The sequence below is a fragment of the Rhopilema esculentum genome, chromosome 20 (assembly GCF_057945365.1).
Source record: "Rhopilema esculentum isolate cy_ngs chromosome 20, ASM5794536v1, whole genome shotgun sequence".
Taxonomy (NCBI): Eukaryota; Metazoa; Cnidaria; class Scyphozoa; order Rhizostomeae; family Rhizostomatidae; genus Rhopilema; species Rhopilema esculentum.
In genome coordinates this window covers 11,117,788-11,137,676 of record NC_142834.1, presented here as the reverse complement: position 1 = coordinate 11,137,676, position 19,889 = coordinate 11,117,788, and the positions used below count along the sequence as shown (strand labels likewise).

Below are 19,889 nucleotides of genomic sequence, written 5' to 3'. Positions count from 1 at the left end.
CTTTGTGAGGTGATAAAATATTGCCCAAAGAGTACCAAAATGTGACAAAACTTTTTTGAACATTTTATCTTAGACAAGATAACCTGAAACAAGATAACAAGAAAACTTTTTATAATACCCACAAAATAGCCCCCTTTGAGCTACGCCCAGTGAAATACCTCGTGTTTTGCTAACTGTTAACTGTTATCTTGTTTTGGTTATCCTGTGCTTATGTGGCCATATCTAAGGCAATTGATGGCCCTTTTAACCGATGTTGCACATTTTAGAGCTTTCTTCGGGTTTTGTCGTAAAAAATGAAAATCCTAAAAAATATAGCTTGTGACGTCATCACTTTTCACATCGAGGTTGCCGAACCATTTGCCTTCTTTCAAAATGGCGACTCCAGACGTGGTGAAAGTGATTTTACATCCTGTGGCGTTGTTTGGTATTGTCGATAGTTATGAGAGAAGAAAGGAAGATGCTAAACGGGTGATCGGAACATTAGTTGGGAATCTCGATAAAGGTGTCGTTGAAGTAAAGAATTGCTTTGCTGTTCCTCATCAAGAGACTGAAGATGAGGTAAAAACGGCGTGCTCTGCTTCTCTCCTCTTTTTGTTTGGCGCAGTTATTTATTCATGATGGGATGTTCGAAATGTTTACCAAAACGCTAATGATTTTATCGGCCTCGTGTCTTTGATTTAACTTGATCTGCCGAAAATTATCTGATGTACAAAAAAGGAAAAGCCATCCTTTTTGTTGAATTTTGAACAATATTATCATTCAGTCTATGTACATTTTTAGGCCACGTTTTGTAAATGATAGATTGTTTCTGACCATATGAGAGAAAATATGTCATCTTTTAAATTATATAGGGGATTATATCCTAAATAAAACTTTATTAGTTACAAGTAAGACGCAGCAACATCAAAAAAGTAACCAAAAACCTCACATAACTTGATTGTATTCAAAGTTGACTGATTAATGTGGAGCACTCTTAATGGCCAAAAATATCAAAAGACAGTCTTTCCTGTAAAAACAAAGAAATCAAAGAAAGAAAAGAATAAGAACCAGCAGGTTACATTTTTAGCGATGTACAACCTTCCTGAAAATTTTTAATGTGCCATTTTTGAGTTGTATGTTTTGTTTGTTATACACCTTCAAGTTCAACAATAGCCTTTATTCTAACAAAACTTACCAAATATGAATCGCTATGAAAAAAATTGCAACTAGTTATAAATTTACACCCTACAGGTCTTCTCGCTATACCAGACAATAAACTGTCACATTAGTGTTTATAGCTGTTTAGAGCAAAATTTTTTTTGGCAAGTTTTAAATTGCATCATAATTACTTTGCACTTATTTATGCTAAACCTTAAATAGATTTAACACATTCAAAAGAATAGTTTTCCTTTAAATGATATTTATATAAACTGTTACTCAAGCAGCATCTTTCTCAAAAGAGGTGTGGCAGCATCTCTCTTCTCTCTAACTTGACAAAATTTTGCTATTCTAAGTCATGGCGAAAACAATAACTTTTTGCGTCTTCTACAACACCAGCGAATTCATTTCGAAATGAATTGAGTTGAACTTTAGCTGTCGAAAATGGGAGTTTATAAAATAACTGAGACCAGAGCATTAATTTCATTTACAAATTTCAGCAATGCGAAGATTCCGATAAATACTCTAATGAAAATAAGTAAGAAGGGTTGAGCATGCCCTATTTTATGACAGGTTTAAAAAAATATGCGAACTTTTGGACAGGATCCATAGAAAACCTTACATTTTGTCTAATATTTCAAATTTTCCGACAAATGTTGGATTTTCTGACGATCCGACTATCCAACAAAATTTTTGCCAGGGAGGGCGGCTGCCCCCCTGCCCCTCCAGCCACTGCGCCCCTGCTACATGGATTCCACATTGGCAAGAGATCCCATATCAAATGGTAGAGGTGTATACAATTATTGCTGGAAAGTATAGAAAGGGGGATGTTACTGATTTAGACCCCATCTGTAGGTCATCATAGATTTAATGCTCAATTCTACTGATAGAATTGTGAAATGCTGTTTTACACTAAAATACATTTGAACAATTTTTTTGCGGTACAGAATTTGAAAATGGCTTTGAAAAAAGCAAACATTTTACAACATACTTAAAGCTTTTTCGTCTGACACTCCTCAGAGCATAAAACGTCAGAATAGGTTCCGAAAAAACACGTTTGAAAAATATATACCCAGTTGTGGATCGAAATAGGCCAATCAGAAAAACGCAAGCACAAGACCGGTATAGTTGACCAATCAGTGCCGCGAGCCTAAAGAAAAATTACCAATGGAGTCCAAGAGAGAAAACGAACTCCTTTTGTCTACACAATGGCGGCTTTTTCGTTTTTATGTAGATTGACTCCAAAACTGCTAGATGGAAGGACGACCGGGCTCTGCCAATTATCCGAAACATGTCGTCATTATAGAGTTTTGCACAATCTGGGTTGTCTAAAAGATGTTGACCAATGGCAGAATCACTTGTTTTGGAGTCAATCTACATAAAAACGAAAAAGCCGCCATTGTGTAGACAAAAGGAGTTCGTTTTCTCTCTTGGACTCCATTGGTAATTTTTCTTTAGGCTCGCGGCACTGATTGGTCAACTATACCGGTCTTGTGCTTGCGTTTTTCTGATTGGCCTATTTCGATCCACAACTGGGTATATATTTTTCAAACGTGTTTTTTCGGAACCTATTCTGACGTTTTATGCTCTGAGGAGTGTCAGACGAAAAAGCTTTAAGTATGTTGTAAAATGTTTGCTTTTTTCAAAGCCATTTTAAAATACATTTACTCCTCAAAGCAATTTTGCCAATATCCTGGTTCTTTTTGGATTATAGCCTTTTGCTAACAATTCACAACTTTTCAAACAATGCAACAAAGATGCTAGTCATTATTTGAAAATAGAATACAGCAAATTTACAATGTTAAGCTCAGCAGCCAGGTTGTTTGATGTGGGGACATTTTATAGTAAGAGACACTTCCTTTTGTGTTATATATCTTTTTTTTTCTTTATGAGTTTGTTGTTATCTTGATTTGTTTATCATTGGTGTTGAGTAAATACCATGATCATGGAAGGTTCCATTATTTTTCACAACTTCAAATTCACAAATATTTTTGTATTTGAAGGTCTTTCTAGAGATGGAATATGCAGCTAACATGTTTGATTTGCATAAAAGAGCTTGCCCTTCAGAGGACATTGTTGGATGGTTGGTATACATTAATTTTTCAATGTTTTGCCATTAAGAATGTCTTGAAATTTACCAGGTTAATTATTATGGCATTTGAGGGTTTTGGTTGTAACAGAACTTTGCAATGTTACTCCATCAACAATTTAACAATTTATGGATGTACTTTTTTGCATCGTTTTGAAATATTGTGGACTTGATGAGCCTTAACAACATCATGCAATCTAATGGCCCATTTTTGGAAATGTAGTTGAAACGACCTGTTTGCATAAGAGTTGGAAATCTTTGTTTTACAGGGACATTCCTTTTAAAGACCAAGTTATGTTAATTGAAAATGATTATCCAATGTTACTAATGCCAATACTACAGATCAGTTTGCATTCTTTGGTTTACTGTTTGAAGGCCATGGTATCCCATTGTCTCAGAAAAAGGGTAGACACAGGGTGCACCCCCAGGAAAATTTCCTAATGGCATTTTGTCAAAATTTGCAGATATTACTTCTTTTTTTGCCTTCAGACATTTCAACAAATTTTAGATGGTTTATGCTTTAGACATGTCATAATTTTTAAGTTAACTGCTGTGAGTAGAGCTTTTACATATTTATGGCATTGAAGCTACTAGAAGCTTCTCTGTTGGCGCAGAGAAGATCTTCCTTGTTCATTACCAGGAAGGCAGACTGAGTTATAGATTTAGATGTTGGTGGAGCTTTTTTTAACCAAATCTTGGTGATGCTAGTGCAATGGAAATTCTTTAGATATTGACATTATTTTACTTAGGTTGACACTTAACATTATTTGTTGATATTTTAAAAATTGTTGTTTCAAGAAACCAACAAATTTTTCAAATACAAATATATTTTTTCTAAATTCCCAATTTTAAGTCCCTCTCCTGTAAATATCAATCTAAATGTCAAAGTTTTGAAATATTGTAGGTGTTATAATAATTTTGATTTATATAATATTTTCTAGGTTTGCTACCTGTGATGATGTGAATGAACAATCACTGCGTATCCATGAGTATTACTCCAGAGTCACTGCAAATCCAATTCACTTGACTGTAGATACAACTTTGAAGTCTGGAAAAATGAATATCAAAGCATACCTAAGGTTTTTACCCTATTTTGACTTATTTTGATAAATAAATTTTTCAATGATGGACTTTTGGTTCACATGGTTACATTTTAGAAGCGTTTGTGTGTTTTTAAATGTGGATCTTGATTACTATATATCTAGTGGTAGAAGGAAAGATAGGCGGTGTAACTCTAATTTGTCATTCTGATTCTAATAAACGGAAAATAAGAACTCTCAAATTTTTCATCCTGCAAAATGCAAAGTTATGTGAAATGAGTTATTATTTGAATTTACAGATGAACAATCCACTCAAGAAGTTTGATCATAACTCATTTTAATATCTCAATTTGATCATATTCCATTTTGGATTTCGTATTGGAGTAAACACGTCTTGTTATTTAAATTCTTTCAGTTCACCGATGGGAGTACCTGGTGCAACAATAGGAACAATTTTCACTCCGGTCAAATGTGAAGTCACTTACCACACGCCAGAAGCAGTTGCAAGTATGTTTATATCTTACAGTTAGTGACAATGACCTCACTTTTGACAGAACTTTCCTGATCTACTGTTTTCTTTGCTATTGTTTGTCGGGAAGCGTCAGGAAAGTCAAATTATTTTGACTTTTGCTATGATTGGGGATGATCACCGATGGTTCCCGATGGCCCGGTTTTCATAGGTCATAAGCTATCACAGACTGTCATAGACAATCGGGAAGCTGCATCAGGGATTATCACCGACAAATTACCATATACGAAAACCAGCCTTTAAGTGACTGTGGTGATTTTGATGGTAGCTGGTTTCTTCCTCTTATGTGAAAAGGCTTTCTAGACTATTTTTTTTCTATGTAGGCTGCCTAGTCTTGAGTGTTATGTCTTAGCTTTGTAAGGATAGTAGACCTTATTGTTATTCTGAAAAATAGGTGTGGTCTCCTTGGCTTGGCAAATAAAATTTTGGAAAGGCACTGTGCATAATTTTGTGCTCATAGAATTTTTCTGTATGAGGTTTCTATGTTTATTCACATTTGAAGTAAAAAAGTTGAAGTATGTGTCTTATTCATTGAGTCCTATTTCCTTTTATCTACTCACTTGTCTGTGTTTTTTCAAAAGACTTGAATAATTTATCTGAGTTGGCTGTAGAAATATATCTGAGTTGTGCTTCCCTTCTAGTTGATACATTTGTAAGAAACAAGGGAGGTTCAAAAAAGCCACTTACCTTGCTTTCAAATATCCAACACATCGCAAGGTAAGTAAGAATCAACTGATGAAGTTCTTTCCTTTTTTGTACTGTCAAGTCTAGTCTAGTCTTGACTGCGAAGATTGCATATACTTATTGATGATAACATATCAACCCAAGCTGAAGAAAATTAGTTATACAGAAAAACATATTTCGCAAGCAGTTAAGATTACGTTTTTGTAACGATGTTCTTTAAAAATTCTCTAGCATTTCATATTGATGGCACAGAATTTAATTCTGTATTTCTAAAAAAACACTTTTAGAGGGCATATAGCTGAATTAGTATTTTTCAGTGTTTCCTTTATCCAATAAATGCCTAAAACTTGTGAAAGGAGACTGCAGCTCTGCAGCTTGTTGTGGTTAAATCCGTAAGCGTGCTTGAGTAGTTGAAAAAATAATATCTTTTTCTTTTCTTTCGTTCCTCCCTTTTTCTCCCTTCGTTTCTTTTTCACCCTTTTCTCTTTTCTCCTTTACTCTCTCTCTTTCTTCTTTTTCTTCCCATCTTCTTTTCGTTCCTTCTTGACAGTCAAGCTTCCTGCGAAGCTACTTCAAGCACATTTCCCCCCTCTGAAAATAAGAATGAAGGGAGACAGGAGCACCAAATGATTAAGTTTATAATACATGCAGCTAGCTAACCTTGATTGAATATTTCATTAATTTTTAGTTGACCATTATTTGGTTGCAAAAAATAAGACTCATTAGGAAGCTGATGATTCAATAGGACTTGTTAGTTTGATTGTCATTTTGTAAACTCAGTGTATTCACCTGTTGCCAATCACTATTACCAATCACTTTTAACTCTGCATTCAGGTCCTGTGACAAACTAATTGAAAGACTCGGGCAAACAGTAGAATATGTCAACGATGTTCTGGTGAGTCAACGTGTTGTTTGATCAGATCTATTTGCGGCTAATCCTCATCGATTGACTGTACTTTGCCATGGTAGCAATGTTTAAGATTCCCTTATGTTAGCAATGTGATCTGATTTTATATAAATTAGGTTCAATAGCTTCGTATATACTTTGAAGGCTCAATTTATGTGTTGTCAAAATTTTCAAGCAAGGAAACTTGGCTTGTAAACATGTTTTGATGATCCCTAAAAGTTAGAATTCAATTCTATCGATTGAGAAACCTATATTTGGCAACACAAAAGTATAGTTTTATTTAAGACTATGAAGGAAACTTGTGAATTCGTAATAAATTTAGCTGTCGACCTATTTATGGCAATCTTCATAGTCCAGATGTCCATTTTATCGGACAATAAGTCTGCAACCTTCCTGAAAAGACAAGGTGTATTTGTGAGGTGCTTGCTTTCGCTAGTTTACCTCACAGTCGTTTTACTAGGCCAACTTTGCTTTTAATTTATGTGTTTCGTTACATGAAGAGTTTGATTTATTCATTTTTAACTGCCTTATATTCGACTTTTTTCAAAAAGCAACGTCTCTTATTTTAAGTGAGTGATTTGAATGAAAGTGTTATTCTTTTGATCATTAACTTTGCACATGGTCTTATGAACAGAATTCAAATGGACGTGTTTTTGGAGCCTCTCACATTCGGGCAGAATTGAAGCTTAGAGAAATTTAATTCAATGCACCAGTTATAGTAATTATACCTGTGCGACTTTCATCTTTATTTGATTTTTTTGCTTTTAAAGAATGGCAAAGCAGCACCTAACAACGACATCGGTAGAGCCTTGATGGATGTGGTAGGGTCTGTTCCTCAAATGGATCCAGACCAGCTTGAAAAAATGTTGAATTGTAACATGCAGGTTCGTACCTCTAGTGAACGCGTTAATTCTAGCCCATTTTCTTTCTTTTATACTGAAAAGGATGATCATAATCAAATCTCTTATTTCGTTTACTTTTTCTGTTTGACATCCGCTGAAATGTAGCCTACTAATCTTTTCAACTATGGTAACATTATTTTAGCCACTCTTTTTAAAGAAAAAGGCATCATATGAACCAGCCCCTACCTTGGACTTAAACTGTTTGATGAGACGCCATCTTTTCTAATTAGCCTTCGTGCCAATTTCATGAATTCTGATAAGTAAATTGTCAAATAAAGTGATTTTATGAAAAGCTAGTGTAGAAAATGCTTTGAAATCGTACGATTTGTCTGGTGGTCCCCTATGTTATACCCCTTAGCATTTACCCCTTTTCAACAACTTTGAATAATAACAAGCCCTCAAGGGGCTCAATTCAAGGATATACGGCAAATGTTTTTCATCAGGCGACAGTTGAGTAGGACATTGGTCAATATGATTTGTTTATTTTATTGTTCCCAGGATCTGCTGATGGTTATGTACCTTGCTACGTTGACAAAGACACAGCTTTCAATCGGAACAAAATTGAATGGACTTATATAGGACCTTCGTTGTTATATATTTATGAAAACCTCCTAGAAGTTTTGCTTCTTTTCTCTCTTTTACTCGATATTCTATGGGGCTTATCCATAACTCGAGAAAAAATCTAAAAGTATGCCATTAGATTGGTCAACATGGCCTCAGTCACGTCACCACGGGTGGAAAACAGTTTTCTGATGCCTTTATTACCTATATTCTAGTAAAAAAAATATTCTAGTTTATTTTTGCCACAATGCCAATTCTAAGTTTCATATTTGTATTTTGATGCTGGTCTGGATTTGATCCTAAGTTCATGCTCTGTCAAGTCATCTTTCCAACCAGCAGATGTCTTCAAATGACCTCATAACTTATTACCGGCAACCTGGGTTGTCAGGGCTAGGTTTGAGCATAGTAGATACTGTTATCACCATGAAAAGACAGTTAGCCAATCACCTGCCTCTGTTTCGAGATTGATTGACCGATTCATTCTAAAACCCAGTGGCTGTGGAGAGAAAACTTTCCGTCTGTGGGGGTGTTTGATTAATGAAATTGCTTCAGTTATGAATATTTTTGCAAAATTTCACAGTTAACGAATACATTCTTTTCATAAGAAACTTGGATGAGCACTAAGTACTAAAAGCATCAAATGTCTGCGTTTTAGTACTAAAAGTTTCTCAGTTGGTTTCGTATTTTCGAGAGCCAAAGTTGCCCTTTTGTTTGAAGTTGAGCAATTTTGGAAGAATATAAACGCGTATCGTCACATAAAAACCCATGCAGAACAAAATCTTATGTATGCTTATGCTATCTTTTCCCAAGAAAAATCAACAAGAGAAAAGCTTTGGGCATAAAAGTGAGTCAATAGACTCTCTTTTTTCAAAAATTGAAATTGTACAGTTTCTTAAATTTTCCTGAGCTTGGTACTAAAGTTTCTTAAATTTTTGGCAATTCCAGTGCAATTTTCTTATAAACCAGTTTCTCATAAATAATACTAGAAACCAAATATCACCTTTGTACCTTCAGCGAAACACCTATGTCCCACCTGTTTGATTAATTTTCCCTGTAAAAAAATGGGAGCTTTTTGAGCGGAGTTTAAAAAAGTGAATTTGAGCTACGCTCAAATTGAAGGTAAATTTTCAAATTTGGATACTAAATTTGAATTCTATGTTACCCCATGGTTTTTGACCATGCATGCCTTTACAGCCTCTGCCTGAAAACGAGAGTGAAGCCAATTCACAAGGTTTGCCAAGGTTTGACAACACATGTACAGAAGTTGAAATTTTAAGTGAAGCTGATCGCTGTATAAAATGGGGAAGAAGAACGCACAGAATCTGGGGAAATCATTGATTCGAAGTAAAAGAGCACCAGTTTTGCCTGGAAGAAGCACGGTAATAATTTTGAAATTGAGCAGCTACGAGAATGTTTATCTTCAGCTTGGACTAAATTGGTAGTAATGAAATGATGACATTTAAGAACTTGAAAACTAGTCTAACGTTAAGATATATTTCAACCATTTTCCAACATCTATAGATCGATTTTATGAACCAAGTAACATGACACTGGGCTCCAAATGTTTTTCGGCTATCTCAGTGTCCTGAGCAACATACAGATTATGTGTCTACTGTCTAAGTACTTAATATCATATTTTTGATTAAAATTCGGTAGTTTACATATATATATATACATACAATAACTTAGCAACATGTTGCTGAAGAACCTCCACCAGCCAGTTGGAGAAATGATCAAAGCCAGTCTATCATTAATATTTTATGGTAAATTTTTTCCAGCAAAGATCTCCCCAAGAGCATACACATTACCCAATAAAACATCATTATTCAGGTCAGGCTTTCATTGGAAAGGCATGAAATCACATGCCCAATACTACTTTTTAGGAGTGCAAAATATCACACTCCTTCTTTAATTTTGAGAGCAAAGTCCTTTATTAATGGATTGTATAAGATTTTTTGAAATAATCATAGGACTAATCAACAACAGAATCCCAATGTTATGAAACCTGGATATAACTGATTTTCCTGTATGACAAAAAATATCTGGCCACATGGATTCTGCCCACAATGTAACAAATCTGTATTTGTTATTTTTTGAAATCATCATCATCATCCGTATTTTTTGAAATCATCACAATTCAGTCTAGAAGAAAGTGATACAATCATTGATCTCTTGAAATATATCTAAAACGAAGAAGGAGAGAGAAAAGCAGAAGAAAAAGAATAGTACTGGCGCTGACTACAGACCCAAGGGTCCAAGGATCGAGTCCCTTGCATGACCAAACTTCCACCCAGAGTGGGGAAAGTCACCAGCTCTCTGTAATTCCAGGCGTAGGAATCATGAGGTGTGGTCACATCGAGAGGAAGGACCAGGACACTGCTCAATAAACATAGCTTCTCAGTTTCCTATAAACTACCTTTCGGATGCTAGGTAGAAACAAATACAAATACAAATACAAGTATACTGGTGTCAGACAGCACTGTTTGAAAAATTGAGGCAAGGGTTGAACAAGAAGCTCCTTAATATTTGTTACTGAACCAATTTTATAACTTTCATTCTCTGACTTTACTACTTTTCTGATCTAAACATATCAAATTGTTTAGATCTTGCTGGCCAGATCTTGCCTTACTGTCTGTATCTAGGTTGTCTTTGGTCTTTCGTCACTGCATGCCTGAAAACATCCAGGCCTCTGGTGGCATGTGACATAACAGCACTGATCTTGTTTAATATATCAGCAAAAAACAGTACTGCAAGTACAGAAAAATTTTGCTAGGGCATAAGCAGTTTTCATCAACTTCAATAATGAATCCTTAGCAGAGTCATTGATGCTCTGACGTTCATCTGGTTGTAATGGCCGCTTTTGCATTAAAACCTGTACTCTGAGGGCCCTCTGTTATCAAGTAGAACAGCTATTTTATGTACTTCATTGACCAGATGTAGATAATCCATAAAATATATATGCATTAGAGATAATCATGGACCATTTTTTATCAAATTGGATGTTGCCAAAATAAATCCACAAATCCGCTGCTTTTTATTGGATAATCAGCAAATCTGCTACTTTATATTGTATAATAGGCAGATCTGCTACATTTGCTCAATTAGTGATCAAAAATGAAGATCTTGTTCACTATATACACTAAATGTTTTATTAATATTTGGGACGAAATGTCTGTTATAGTCTTTATTTGTTTGGATTTGTTCCCTGAAATGCCATAAAGCCTTGAAAAGGTGTACAAATCTCATCTCAATTTTCAGCATTATAGAAAGTGCATGTTTGCCAATGTATGTTTTGCAGATGACAATAATGATTCTCCTGGCAAATAGTGATGAAAATACACCAGGAATAAGTAGACCAAAGTAACGGTGAACATTTTTAGAAAAGTTTTGTGTATTTAGAAAAATTATGATGAAGGTTTGTAATGATGAGAATTTGTTATATACGGGGCTCATTATACTGAGGGAATTTGTATGAAGTTAGACAGAATTCAAGGGGCCAGACATTTTTGGTCATACCGTAAAATTGGTTATACTCGGATCTGGGTGTGATAACATTGCAATTCCTAAGGTTATTAGGTAGATAAGGTAGATAAGTCCTATGGTTATTTAAAAAAAATTCATTTAATTCGCAATCAAGATAAGGTATCAAGCCTTTTTAAGTTGCATGAAGTAATAATAACAAGGAAGGATATACATTTTAATTTGTCTCAAAAACCCACAAAACCAATAGTTTATAAATTTTGCTCTCATAATAAAAGAAGGCGTGTGATATTTTGCACTCCTGGAAGGCAGTAGGCATGTGCCAGGGCTTGCACTGGAAGGCAGGGTGATCGCATGCCTTCCAAAGAAAGCCTGCAGTATGCAAATTATTTTAGACTCTTAAATGACAGCTTGTGTGAAATTTTGAATGTAAAAGGCTTGGAATATAGGGTACTTGCACACCTAAGACTTTATGCAAGTGGCCTGCCTGTATTTGTCTAGTATTATGTTTGTTGCCTTCTTGATTTTTATTGATACAGTGTAATGGGGCGATATTTGGAGTGGAGGGAGGGAGGCTCTACGTAAATGGATTAACCATTATAATTGTTTGCCACCATTATCTTTGATGCCACAACCTTAACATCAGCAGAAAGGGGGGGGTGGGCTATAGCCCCCTGGCTCTGGCCTGCCTGGATAGGTTGTTAAAACTTTACCGCAATGACCTGGCGAACTTAATTTTTAAATATGTTTCGCATTTTGTAGATTGTACTATTCATTAGTGTGTTTTATCCTAAAAGTTGGAGTTTGGTGAATTGATTGAGTTTAATGCTTAGCTTTTGTGGTTTATAGTTGTTCAATGTATATTATTGTTTAATTGTTTGTCTTTTTTATTCAATGGATTGACCATGGTTTGTTGATGGATTGAGTAAGTTATGCTAGCTTTTGTGATTGATAGTGTCGTTAATCTTTTTTTATTTTTAACAGTTTGACTCTTTTTGTTTTATGTTTTATAATAAAGCCTGATATGCATTTTAAGATTTTTTTCTTTTATGCCAATGTTAGCGTCACACAACAGAGTTACATGATGAGCCTGGAAAGTCAGTCATACAGTCCATCACAGAACAGAGTGCGCTGAATGAGTTCATCACAACAGCTGAACTTGCAAACAGGGAATTTACTGCAGGTATCAAATGGTTTTTAAATTGTTTTCTGCAAACATTATGTTGAGAGATTTGTTAATCATTCGATGTATAAGCTAATTTGTTTTTATACACAAATAATAACTCAACCTGAAAATATCATCTTTGTGATAGATTGTTTGTTTCTGCAACACATAAGTCATATATATTAATCTTATATTAATCTTATATTATATATTAATCAGCTTATATAGAATGTTGTGGTAAAGCTAATATTTGGAAATTTATGACCATTGAAGAAAATCTTTCTTGGTATTACTGAAATTGGTTGAAACCAAAGTTAGCCAGGGCAAAAATGTGCATGAATGCATTATTATTTCATCACTGATGGAAAATTGCCTGTTAAGAATTGTTGCCTTGAGATCATTCTAATAGAAGACGTTTAGTAATGAGTTCCATATCGTAATATAAAATTCACCATTTTGTAACTCAACTAACTACCAACAGCAAAATGTGCGAATGTACATAAGCAAGTCTTTGTTAAGAAATCTATTGTGTAATATAAACAATGCATGTTTGCATTTTGTGTGAAAAGAACTATAATGTGTCATTGTTTTGTTCATTACGAAGCTAAATATTGTATCCTCAACATTGCCCATTTGTGTTCCTTATCTTGTAAAGGAAAACTTTGCTTGAGATAACAAAGAAGCTGCAAGCATGTTTAAAAAATTTTCAGGCCCAGGCTCTTAGTTGTTAGCATTTGCTCAAAAAAAGATTGAAATCATTGTTATATTGTCTGAATTGCACTCTTTTCAGACTAATCAAAGCTTTGCTTTTTCAGAAAAATTGAATACAACCATAGTTACCCCAAGTCATGTACCTGGTATTCTTAGTGAAAAGGAATTAGAAGAAATAAAGAACTTTCAAGACATGAACAAAGAGCTGCTTAATATCCCAAGAAGGTAGTATGCATTTTGAAATTTTTTTTCATGGTCATGGTGTCTCTAATTTAGTTATTTTCAATTGTTTTTCAGGTTTTAAAACTGTTTAAATAATTTTTTAATTAGAGCCTTTAAAATTCTTTATAATTTTGATAGATTCTTTTTGTTAAGTTAAATAGTTATATACAAACAGTCTATTTGGCTAATCAAAATCAAATAGTTTTGATTGCACACTTGCAGCAATTAATAATTTGGAATAAGTAACATTACACAATAGAAAAGTTTGTACATTGAACTGAACTTTTGGCAAATGCTAATGCTTGATGCATGAAGATGATTACTTTTTTTGAGGGGATCCAGACCTACCAAGACTCACACATTTTGCATGAGACACACACACTTTGGTCTTTTTGCATGGTTTCATTTTTTATTCTGAATCCTAGCAAAAGCACCCTTTCCCAGATAGGCATAACAGCGAATCTGCAAAGTTTAAGTGGTATCATTTTTATCAGAGAGCTAGTTCAATATTAATTATTGATACCTTTCTTGTTTATATATTTCATGATGTGGTGGCGGAAGTTATGTACTGCTATAAATTTTTTCTCAATAAAAACTAGAGAGAATAGTGTTAAGCATGTTTATTGAGTGCTGCTTTCATATCACCTGCAGAGCGAAGTGATTTTCATGTAATAATTTGACTAATAATGACAATATCCTTCAAAAAGGGTCTCTGTGTGACAGGAATTTATTAAAAATAGTGGTTTCCAAAGAATGAGAGGTCGTGGCAACGAGAAATTTTATCGGGCTACGCCCCCAAACCCAACCTTTGCCCTGAGTGGCAGTCTTGATTCATTCTGGATCCTCACTCTTTTTCAAAACTGAAACTTGACAGGTCTGGGGAATCAATAAATTTAAAATTGGTAATTCCTAAATCTTAAAATAACAACCAACCATAGTGAAACTCCTTTTGTTACTAAAGATTCCACACAATTATGTTCTTTAATGAAGTTCCATTCTCATGCAAAGTGAATGAATTTTGTTGCTGTCTTTGGAAAAGAATTTGTACCTTTTTTCTCTCAAGGTATCAAGATTATTGTAATATAGACTATCACTTTGTATTGGTACATAATACCTTCAAAAGATAGTACAAATACCCACATTTACTGCACATTCACAATACAACAATCGCATAAAAAAGCTCATGATATCCTTACCTGATTCCAGCTAATTTGCTAATTCTGTGTCCTTTTTTTTAGAAGCTAGAAATTCATTAATTCTTAATCAATAGATCTAGACCATCTGTCTCTTCAAAGTGAAAGGTTGAACTTAGGGCTGTTAGGATTGAGTGATTGAACATATTTGAGCCATATTGCCTTCTTATTTGATTTTTTTCCCGCTAACTAGTTGTTTTCAACATTTTCAGACCTGATTGGAATTCATCCATGACAGCTGCTGAGCTTGAAGATTCTGAAAAAGAATCATTTCTTCAATGGAGAAGACAACTTGCCATGTATGTGTCTTTTGCAATATTTTTTATATTTAGTTCTTTTTTGTTCATCAATGTCCCAAAAACAATTCCTTTAATTGTACATTGATTAATTTTTGCTGAATTAATTGCATTCATGCCTATTTTCTGAAACTGTGATATATTTTTTAGTTAAAATAAAAATAACTTTAAAGTGTTTCCTTTCTAGCCTTGACGAAAAGGATGAAAAACTTGTTCTTACGCCATATGAAAAGAATATTGATGTGTGGAGGCAATTATGGAGAGTCATTGAAAGAAGGTTGGTGTTTCAGTTTTCTTATAGAGGGAGCAAATTATTCAAATTGAGTAGAATCTTCCTTTTCAAATGGTTCTTCTCTTTAAATGTGTAGATTTTTCTTGCTTTGCATGATGCAACTTCTTTAAAAACACAGTGGTATAATGAAATTTTTATTTCAATATAATTTTAGTGACGTTTTGTGCCAGATTGTGGATGCAAGGAACCCATTAATGTTCAAATGCAATGATCTGGTAAGCTATCAATCTGTAGTGGACTCATTCTTTTTGTAATTGAAACCCTGTTAAGACTGTCTTTTGAAGCCTTTATCTCGTTGTTCCTAAGAAATTGCTTTACAGAAATGAATTGTGTCTGTTAATAATTAAAATCACGAAATGATTTTGGTAATAATTAATGCACAAGCTCTATCTCTCTAAGTAGATTTCTTTCTTTACCTTATACAATAATCAATTATCAAAATCAATATCTTTGTTTTTCACGTTAAGGAAAAGTATGTGCAAGAGGTTGATGCTGAAAAAGATAATATAATCATCATAAACAAAGCGGATTTTCTTACAGAAAAGCAAAGGTATGAGATCAATATTTTCTTTTTACGCCTCAAATTTGGGCAGTAAGATAGACTTTAATAATAACAATTTGCCAAGTATTTAGTTTTCCCATTTATTTGTAAAGTGAGTATGAATTTTAACTCCAGCATAGAATTAACGTTTATGATACTGAAAGTACTATTTCACAATATGAAATTCCACTTGACCTAATGATATTGAATTAAGTGATCATATGTCGATCTTAAATTGGATGTAACAAACTTCTTTAAAAAGCTCCCTTTAATCTGTATCTAATGATTCCTGACTGCCTAAGCTCTATGAATCAATCCAAGTTTTTTTAATGATGTATATTGTAAGTGCAAATATTATAGACAGTCAGATATTAAAATCATATGTTTATGGCTATTTAATATTAGAAAATAGTTAGATATTGTATATTATTAAATTTTTGATAAGCCTCGATTAATATGACTGTCAATATGGCTGTATATATGCATTTTATATCCATTTTTATATATATATTTATATATAACTATATTTTATACAACACAAATTGCTTGTATTTATGGTATGTCATAATTACTAGGGTTATTGTAACACATTCTATATTTTTCAAATAAAGGCAATTTTGGGCAGAATATTTTGATTCAATAAACATGACAGTGCTGTTCTGGTCAGCGCTAGCTGCAAGCCAGTCAGTAAGTAAAGTTTACTATTTAAACCTAGTAGTAAATGAGTAACATCGCAACACGACGAGAATGAACAACAACAAACACGCATAAATCAGTTATGGTTATGGCATATGTATTTAAACATACCCTGGATATATTCTCTTGTTAGGTCTAAGGCGATAAACATTTCTTAAAAGCTTTATGAAGGCTTTTAGGTTATGTTATGTCCCTTAACCTTGCAGGTAGAAAATTTTTTCTAATTTGTGATAATTTTCGCTTACCCTTTCTACGATGCGGTTCATAGATTTGATTGACTTGCTTTAAAATTAGAGGAAATTAGAATGGTTCTAAATATTTTTATCCATCATATCTGTCTAAAAGAAATTTGCCAGCTCCTTTTTGTCTGCACTTTGCTATGTTAAAATGTGGGTTGCTCTTCATAAATTTCAATGGCCTCCTCATTTCATTGAGATTTTTTACACAGGTCCAATTTATTATACTATCATCAAATGCTTGTACTTTTTTGATAATGATTTGCTTTACTTTGCTTACAGGAAAAGGAAAGTGCTGAAGAAGTTGCGAACAGTAAAACACCATATGAAGATAGAGATTCTAGCGAAGAGGATTTAATGGACACAGAGAGCCACGTGGAAAGTGAGCATGAAATGAAGGATGTAAAGATTGTTGAGAAAGAAGGACACGAGAATAGCGATCTTATTAGTCAAGCTGAGGTTGTTACTGGCAATGAAGATATGGATATTGGTAAAGAGGAGCTCAAAGAAGAAGATCATTGTCAATGTGAGGAAAAGAATAATTTGCCGGAAGAAGAGGGAAATAATGATAGAAAGAATGGCTTCTCAGTTTTATCTAGGACTGATCTTATACAATATTTTGAAGACCTTAAAATTACAAAATGTCCAGGAAAAGATAAAATAACGATTGGTATGGTTGGCTTTCCGAATGTAGGGAAAAGCTCAACGATAAATGCACTCCTTGGAACAAAAAAGACATCAGTTTCAGCGACACCAGGCAAAACAAAGCATTTTCAGGTTGGTTTTATCTTGCTCACTATTCTTATAAAGCTACCATCCCAGAGAAGATTTTGAGACAAAAGGCAATTTATGCAATTTTCTACTTTACGTTGCCCCTGTTAATTCGAGCCCCCCATCCCCCGAATCAATGTTGGAGTTGTGCTTCTGAAACATACTTTGCAAAATTGAATCAAGTAAAGTTAATTTTCATAAAGAAGAGAAAACATAAACTTTTTTGAAAAAATCTCAACAATTTTAAGATTCTTGAATCTAGGAGTGCTGAATTGTTAACGATGTTTTGTGTTAAGGCTATACACTTTTTTAGCTTTAGCTTTTTTTTTAGCTTTTTTAGAAGAATTAAAAGAAAATATGAAATTTTCTGACCAGTTAAGGCTTCGTCATAATTCAACTCTCTACACTATTTTTTATTATTTCAATTAACAAGAGTGACTTTTTGATGTTTGAAGATAAATGTGTGTTACCTTTCAGACCATCAACATTAGCGATGAAGTTTGTTTATGTGACTGCCCAGGCCTTGTGTTTCCGACTTTCGTGTCAACAAAAGCAGAAATGGTTCTTTATGGTATTTTGCCTGTCGACCAAATGAGGGATTACCGCCCGCCGTCCACACTTGTATCCTTTTTCTGAATTAGTTAATAAACATAGCTATGAACAGAGACTAGTTCTTAATCGTTTGATACGAACTGGTTTTATACGAAATTAAGGCTTAATACTATTGCCATTTTTTTCTAATGTGTATGTCAATATTGCTTTGTTGTGTATTTAGTGTTAATATAGGGTTAATCATTTCATCTTGATGTTCCTTAATTCTTGTGAAGCTCTGCAAACTGATTCCGCGTAAAATTTTGGAGAATCTTTACGGGATCAATATTTCACGACCTGGAGAAGGTGAAGATCCTGACAGAGCTCCGACTGGTGACGAGTTTCTTTCTGCCTATTCGAGTAAGCAACCGCCCTATTTTGCACTTGACTGAATTGACAGTGGAAAATATTAATTTTAGATATTATACCAGGGTCTATTCTTTTTTGGTTTTATTGAGAAGTAAGAAAATTAGGGAATTACAGCCTTTGTAATCTGGAAACTGTTTTTCTTCTACGTTTCCTTAAATGTTGGTATTTGTTAAAAACTTTATGAATCCATTCAAAAGTGTTTCCCGTTGTAATATATATTGTCACGTCAGGAAACATCTATTGTAGGCATGCGTGGCTTCATGACGGCACATGGTATGCCGGATTGTGCACGGGGCTCCAGACACGTCATCAAAGACTTTCTACATGTACGTTCTTTTATATAACCATAGTATGCATTTTGGCTTGAAATGATTTAAAATTGCAGCCGAGAAGAAGCTTATTCAAAGCCGAGACATTGTAAATATGCTTATGATGTGAAATATCTTTGCGTATTTATTTTATTGAGTCCTCTCGTGGGTAATTATTTATATCTACTATTTTTCTTTGCAGGGTAAACTTCTCTACCGCGAGCCGTCACCAAATGCATCTATAGAAGAGTTTGAGCCAGTTTCAAAAGAATTACCAAAATTACGGGTGCTCAAAGTCGGAGAAAATTCAGCCCAGGTAATTGTGAATAGGATTTTTCACGTATATTGTAGAAACCTGCTTTCATTTCCTGAATATAATGGCACAGTGTGCTTGTTGCTTTAGAGTCATCTGTATCACCATTAACTAAAGACTTTTTTTGACATGGCCCTTGTTTTGATATTTTAGAGTCAGAGAAAGAGGACAACTGGTATTGACAAGGAATTCTTTTCACAGGTAAAAACTTTCCCCTTATTGATAAGTTACGGTCAATCTTTTTGTTAGCAAATTGTTATTTTTTCTTTAATGCAGAAAAATATTAGGCTGTTTTATCTGCAATTGATCAAGTTTGACGGAAAAGTTAGACAGTTTTTGTTATCATCTTCCAATATTGCCTTTAATTTAATTGCATAAACACTAAATATTTTAAAGAAAACAACAAAATATGTTGCATAAATCAAACCCCCTCTTCTCTGCAAAAGCCACCTTTATAATCTATACTTTCCAATATGGAGATTGATGTGGTCCCGGTTACTGAATTTGTCATTTGCTCATTGGTCATTTACATTTCATTACCAGCGGGAAAGCTCAATACATTACAATGCACCGTCAGGAGTTCGACAACTGCCAGATGGAAGTACTACAGCAGAAGCAAAACCTTGGAAGAAACATTTTAATAGAAACAAAAGGGAGAAGTTGCGACGTATTAAGAACGATTAATTCTGAATAGGTTTTTCTTTGTCGTGTCATCAATGTTGGATTTCTGCATTTTTGTCTTATTCATGACATTTCTAGTCAAGAGTTTTTTCTCTTCAACTTGAAACTGTTGGATTAAAAATATTCTATTAATAAGCATATTTTTGCTTTTTGAAGGTCTCATTCAATCAGGAGA

The 19,889-nt window shown here is 34.0% G+C and overlaps 2 protein-coding genes across 2 annotated transcripts; both read left to right on the top strand.

The window, feature by feature from the left end:
- The first annotated feature begins 351 nt into the window (after nt 1–351).
- Nucleotides 352–7,905, top strand: LOC135687603 (eukaryotic translation initiation factor 3 subunit F). The gene is made up of 8 exons (XM_065204199.2): nt 352–558; nt 3,141–3,220; nt 4,168–4,305; nt 4,682–4,773; nt 5,437–5,512; nt 6,314–6,374; nt 7,157–7,270; nt 7,787–7,905. The coding sequence occupies exons 1-8, from the start codon at nt 373–375 to the stop codon at nt 7,865–7,867; spliced, it is 828 nt and encodes a 275-aa protein (XP_065060271.1). The 5' UTR covers nt 352–372; the 3' UTR covers nt 7,868–7,905.
- Nucleotides 7,906–9,064: 1,159 nt separating this feature from the next.
- Nucleotides 9,065–19,796, top strand: LOC135687601 (large subunit GTPase 1 homolog). Its single transcript, XM_065204197.2, has 15 exons — nt 9,065–9,228; nt 12,392–12,512; nt 13,310–13,430; nt 14,833–14,919; nt 15,104–15,193; nt 15,363–15,423; nt 15,676–15,758; nt 16,361–16,436; nt 16,964–17,458; nt 17,930–18,073; nt 18,280–18,403; nt 18,659–18,738; nt 18,923–19,036; nt 19,187–19,234; nt 19,577–19,796. Exons 1-15 carry the CDS (start codon nt 9,148–9,150, stop codon nt 19,715–19,717), a joined length of 1,866 nt encoding a protein of 621 aa, XP_065060269.2. The 5' UTR covers nt 9,065–9,147; the 3' UTR covers nt 19,718–19,796.
- The last annotated feature ends 93 nt before the right edge of the window (nt 19,797–19,889 follow it).

Coding starts and splice junctions, on each gene's coding strand:
- LOC135687603 (XM_065204199.2), top strand. CDS start 373: ATGGCGACTCCAGACGTGGTGAAAGTGATTTTACATCCTGTGGCGTTG. Junction 559..3,140: donor ATCAAGAGACTGAAGATGAG/GTAAAAACGGCG, acceptor TTGTATTTGAAG/GTCTTTCTAGAGATGGAATA. Junction 6,375..7,156: donor AATATGTCAACGATGTTCTG/GTGAGTCAACGT, acceptor TTGCTTTTAAAG/AATGGCAAAGCAGCACCTAA.
- LOC135687601 (XM_065204197.2), top strand. CDS start 9,148: ATGGGGAAGAAGAACGCACAGAATCTGGGGAAATCATTGATTCGAAGT. Junction 17,459..17,929: donor GCAAAACAAAGCATTTTCAG/GTTGGTTTTATC, acceptor GTTACCTTTCAG/ACCATCAACATTAGCGATGA. Junction 19,037..19,186: donor TCGGAGAAAATTCAGCCCAG/GTAATTGTGAAT, acceptor TTGATATTTTAG/AGTCAGAGAAAGAGGACAAC.